Source organism: Sinocyclocheilus grahami, unplaced genomic scaffold, assembly GCF_001515645.1.
Source record: "Sinocyclocheilus grahami isolate Dianchi unplaced genomic scaffold, SAMN03320097.WGS_v1.1 scaffold1405.1, whole genome shotgun sequence".
Lineage (NCBI taxonomy): Eukaryota > Metazoa > Chordata > Actinopteri > Cypriniformes > Cyprinidae > Sinocyclocheilus > Sinocyclocheilus grahami.
In genome coordinates, this window is record NW_015506584.1 from 161,300 (window position 1) to 166,908 (window position 5,609).

Here is a 5,609-nt window from a genome sequence, read left to right on the forward strand (position 1 = left end):
GATCACTGGTCTACGGTGTACAGCGCGTGTCGAAAAAGGATACTCCCATCGCCATAGTTCAGTATTTTGAACACTTGATAGAAAATCTAAACATCTATTATTTATCATACTAGTGATTCAGTGGAGCCAGCTGGTGCAAAACAGGGTACTGAGCCATCTTTCAAGAGCAAGCTTTTAGTGAATCCCACGTTGAACTCCCCAATATTTTATTTCTCTAACTCCAAGATTAGAGAAGCAGTTGTCAATAAAATGACTTGTTTGTGGGCGGGGTCAAGTTGTTCGCGGCCGGCCAATGTAGAACATAGACGGGAATTATGCAAATGTGTTACCCCATGACGTGTAGCCGTCACGGAAGTGGGATTCGAATGACTAATGACTCGTTTAGGCTGCTCAGAGTCGATTCTTTATTTTGGGAGACAATAACTTTATTTATCGTGCACTTTCGGCTTTACAACTTTGCTGACCGTTTACATTAACATACAGCTACATTACACGCTGCATGAAAGGCAATATTGGAAATGGCATAATAGGGGCACTTTAAAGATTTGTTAGTTTTCTTGTAAGGTGATACAAGATATTGCTGGCCCTCTTTGGCTGAATGTGTTAGATAAAGTGGGCCGACCTTTAACCTTCAGTAATTATACCCAAATTCATTAAATAATATGACATTCACTGGTTATTTTATGGTTGACATGTATAATCTACTTGTTTAGAAAACAGAAATGAGACTGCAGTCAGGAATTCAAGTCCGAGATGGAAGAAATGAAAGAGTCGAGGCATGAAGTTCAATCTGTGGAGTGAGGAAAGCATGAGGGGAAAAAATATGGTTTCGAGAGCACAGACAAAAGGGACATTTTTACATATGGTTACCATTTCTCATAATTTTTTTAGCCTATTCGTTGTTGCTTGTGTTGTAGGCACATCTTTAATATACACCATGGACTTCATTTTTGATCAATATTCTGATTTCTGAAATTGAGATTTCATCAAACGTAACGTCGGCACAACTGTTGTTTGGAATTTTACACACGAGTTGAGATGTGGATTCGCACATGATTTATTTGACTCAAAACCTGTAGGTTATATACTTTTTGGGCTTGTAAAAGATGTTTGTCTGCTAATATGTGTTAATAAATCATGTGGCTTTAATTCAAATGCAGAATCATTTTTGATGGCCCACTTTACCCGAAAAGAAATGTGTCTGGAGTACATGACCTCAAAATATTTGTTGGTATATATTTTGCAAATATCACTTAATGTGAACAGTACTCAAACTGAAATATTACTGCTGGACCTTAAAGTCAACAAAAGTAATAAAGAAAACAAAAACATCTAAGTATCTAAATTACACATTTAACAAAAAGTGGCCCACTTTACCCGAGTTCACCCTACCTCATTCGACTGTCTTTGAACACTTCTGGCAAATACCTTAGCATCAGTGGTCTTTTTACAGTCTAGCATGAAAGTATGGTCACATTTAAGATTGTTCTGCGAATTTTCCTGGGCGAAAGGTTTTGGTTTAAGTGGTGTTATAAAGCCACAATTGGGTTCTCAGACCTTTTTAAAGCACTGGTCATTACATCCAGGTCAGGTTTTTACTTTTTTTTCAGAATTCTACAAAGTCTTAGGATGCTCAAACAAATCCATACACTTGTACCCTTTCCATAAAATCATGTTGTCGTCATTAAACATAAAAAATGTCCATTGCATAAAAAATAAACACTTATAGACAGCGCAGTTGTGTGATATCAGTCCTGAGGTTTCAGGAACACCTTTTTGGGCTGATCACCAACAACATTGCAGTTGACATCCTCTTCACTCTTCGTAACCGTGGAGCGATTTCTTTTCTTGGCAAACTTGTTCCTCATGCTCTCAACCAAGCTTTCATATCTGAAGGAAAAGCAAATAACAGTCAACGTCTTTCGTTCCTGTACAATGCCATCACTTTGACATCACTTCCTCTCTCACCGTCTGGCCATCTCTTCATCTGTAATATCAGTTTCCATTCTGCTCACATCGTCCTCCTCTTCGTCCTCCTCTTCCTCTTTGTGCGTGTTCATTAGTAACATTAATTTCTACAAGAGATTCAGTTTGGTGGTAAATATGTTCAGTGCTCAAGCTTACAGAAATCATAACATTTATTTGATATTTATTGATATTAATAATCACATAAAAAGAACAAATACTTCAGATTCCAGGTCGCAGATCAAACTGTTCAAAACTAACACCATTTATAAGCAAACATATAAATAAAATTAGTGTTTAAAATTCTTCTGGCTTAACTCCAATTCACATTTTCAAATCATGCTTAATTTAGAGAAATGCCAAATGGAAGCAAAGTTTACCTCAACTTCAGGATTGAAGCCTCTGAATGACATTCTGCCATAAACCAAATCCTCACAGGGAACGCAACTTCTCTCCTCAATTATATAGTTTCTAATAAAATTAAAAACACCTAGTTATTTTTTTAATAAATAATGCATGACAAGACGGCATTAACACATCAAATATGTAGGATTATAGGGCATTTGGTTACTTAGAGGTCACATAATAATGTCACTGCATTACAAACAAATAAATAAAAGAGTCGTCTGCAATCGGTTTCTATTCAAGCCAATGATTCGTAATTAGTTGATGTACATAGTGATGTAGTCTAATACACCACTATGTGCAACTGTCTTTGAGTGTGCGCACGGCATCCGGTGCGTGAGGTGTGCGCGCGCGCTCTGGTGTAGTTTACACAAGCGCTGGAAGCGATCTCTCGTGCGTATACGTCACTCATTGGTTACACAGTGCACAGTCATTGTAGGTACGACGGCTAATCAAAATGGTACTTACTTGCGCTTATCCGGATTGTTCAAACCGACTTAAAACTAAAAGATTACATTCTCTCGAGCGAACTCATTCAGGAGTGGTGACTTTCCACGTATTCCCAACTTCTGAGCCTGCTCGCCTGAAGTTATGGTTGATTGCTCTTCGGCTGGATATCAACACACTCTTTAACGTAAACTACGGCAGAGCGCGTACACACCTCACGCACCGGATGCCACGCGTGCGCTCAAAGACAGTTGCACATTGTGGTGAATCAGAGGTAAATATGATATAAATACTGTTCGGTTTCTCGCACAAACCAATCGTTTCGTGTCTTCGGACATCAATGTGTCGTCACGAGCCGCAGGGTTTAATTTGGATTTGTCTGTGCATGTTTTTTTACTCTCATAGATTTTGTTACCATTGCCATGCATTATACGACTGATAGACTGCAACGGTTAAAGTAAAAAATCATCAAATGTGTTCTACTGAAGAAACAAAGTCACATACACCGTGGATGCCCTGAGGGTAAGCAGATAAACATCACATTTTCATTATTGGGTGAACTATCCCTTTAAGTCGCTGGGGTATATTTGTAGCAATAGCCAACAATACATTGTATGGGTCAAAATTACAGATTTTTCTTTTATGCCAAAAATCATTAGGATATTAAGTAAAGATCATTTCTGACCGTAAATATATCAAAACTTAATTTATGTAAAATGCATTGCTAAAAACTTCATTTGGACAACTTTAAAGATGATTTTCTCAATATTTAGATTTTTTTTGCACCCTCAGATTCCAGATTTTCAAATAGTTGTATCTCGGCCAAATATTGTCCTATCCTAACAAACCATACATCAACGGAAAGCTTATTTATTCAGATGTTGTATCAATTTTTTTTTTAATTGAGATTATGACTGGTTTTGTTGTCCAGGGTCACATATGTAAATCATAATTAACTTTTTGTCGTAGTTCTGTTTTTTTTTTTTTACTCTTAACCATGACTTAGTATCTCATTTTAAACTCATAAATTTAACCTCATGTCCTAATTTTGACCTTTTCATCTCATAAAAAAACCTTTTATTTGGGGTCATATTTATGATTTAGCAAAGCATTTTTCCCGTATGTGTCAGAAATGGGCTTCTATAGAAATGTATGTCACACAATGACATCTAGACATTAGCGTGGCTTGAGCCAGTCAGGTCTCACTCTTTGGCCTTGAGCTCAGGAAGGTCCAGGAACCAGTGCTCATCACTGATGATCCTCTTCTCCTCCTCATCCAGCTGCTTCTTCAGCTCTGCGTCCAGCCCTCTCTGCATGAACTACACACACACACACACACACACACGAGCAACACTGGTCCGCATGAAGTCTGCGCAGGCGCTGTCGCCACATGTGCTAGGCTCGATTAGTCGCACAACACAGACCGACCGAAACTGCAGATTCATCATTTATATTACAAATGTAGTAGTGTAATACTGTATTTATGTCATAGTAGTTTGATACTGTATAATGTATTATACTTTCACATAGTAATATTTAGTACTAAGCTTTTTTGTTTTCTTTTCTTGATTACTCATGTCTGATGAGCTCCTGTTCTGCATATCATGGCAACACGCGATTATTTCTCAGCGCATCACTAAACATATTCAGTAAGGATTGTTTATTTATTTGTATTTATTTTGGTAAGTTAAATAGATGTTGTTGTGTTCAAATCGCGACATATGGCAGCTCGAAAACAACGGAATTGTCATGCATTTTCTTATTGGGGACTTTCACAGATGGTGGGGATAAATAAATCATTATATTTGATTTTACAGTAATATTTTATAGCATTTTTGCATAACTAAGGAACTCTATTTATTTGTTTGTTTGTTTGTTTATTTAACAAAAAGTATAAAAAACAACAAAAATTATTTACCAATAATTAATTACTGTAATTAAATTCCCTTGAAAAAGTAAAGTAAGGGATTACTCTTAATTTTTCTGTAATTTAATTACAGCTGCTTCTGACGTAGGTTAATTGCATTAAATACAGTTGGACTATACAACAATAGTGGATTTAAAGACTTAGTTCACCCAAAAATGAAAATTAGCCCATAAATTACTCACCCCCGAGGCATCCTAGGTGTATATGACTTTCTTCTTTCAGACGAATCCAGTCGCAGTTATATTAAAAATTGTCTTTGATCTTTCAAGCTGTTTAATGCCACTCAGCGGGTGTTGCATGCATCAGTCCAAAAGAAGTTAAAGGGGTCATATGATGCGATTTCCAGTTTTCCTTTCTCTTTGGAGTGTTACAAGCTCTTGGTGCATAAAGAAGATCTGTAAAGTTGCAAAGACTGAAGTCTCAAATCCAAAGAGACAGTCTTTATAAAAGTTAAGAGTCAACCACGCCTACCTAAAACGGCTCGTTCTAACACGCCCCACATGTCTACATCACTATGTGGGAAGATTTGCATAACGCCGCGATTGGCCCCCCCCCCATTTAAAATGCTCTAGACACGCCCCTGCCTTTATCCAAAACAAGTCAACTTCAGTGTTACATTCTTTGATAATAAAGTGAAAAGTGGGAAAAGGGGGGCAGTTAAAAAAAATTGTGGCCTTTGTGACGTCATACAAAACGGAAATCGTTTAAGAGGCAGAGCAAGTTATTACATTTTGATTAAAGGTAATAATGAAATAATGAACCTGTTGGAACAAGAACGAAATAGAGTTTGATTTCATGTTTATAGTTATTTCACTATAAGCTGTGACTTACCACATATTTGGAGATTTTCTGATCGATGATTCGC

At 37.0% G+C, this 5,609-nt stretch overlaps 1 protein-coding gene across 1 annotated transcript; it reads right to left on the reverse strand.

The window, feature by feature from the left end:
• Positions 1 to 1,656: 1,656 nt before the first annotated feature.
• On the reverse strand, positions 1,657 to 4,143 carry LOC107570024 (M-phase phosphoprotein 6-like). The gene is made up of 4 exons (XM_016256219.1): positions 4,024 to 4,143; positions 2,346 to 2,436; positions 1,969 to 2,075; positions 1,657 to 1,890 (listed from the first exon to the last, which is right to left on the reverse strand). The coding sequence occupies exons 1-4, from the start codon at positions 4,131 to 4,133 to the stop codon at positions 1,749 to 1,751; spliced, it is 450 nt and encodes a 149-aa protein (XP_016111705.1). The 5' UTR covers positions 4,134 to 4,143; the 3' UTR covers positions 1,657 to 1,748.
• Between the last annotated feature and the right edge of the window lie 1,466 nt (positions 4,144 to 5,609).

What these genes read in the sequence shown, in the direction of transcription:
- LOC107570024 (XM_016256219.1), bottom strand. Translation starts at nt 4,133, where the DNA reads ATGCAGAGAGGGCTGGACGCAGAGCTGAAGAAGCAGCTGGATGAGGAG. An exon ending in CCTGAGCTCAAGGCCAAAGA is followed by an intron (nt 2,437 to 4,023) that starts GTGAGACCTGAC and finishes TAATTTTATTAG; the next exon opens with AAACTATATAATTGAGGAGA. An exon ending in GATGAAGAGATGGCCAGACG is followed by an intron (nt 1,891 to 1,968) that starts GTGAGAGAGGAA and finishes CTTTTCCTTCAG; the next exon opens with ATATGAAAGCTTGGTTGAGA.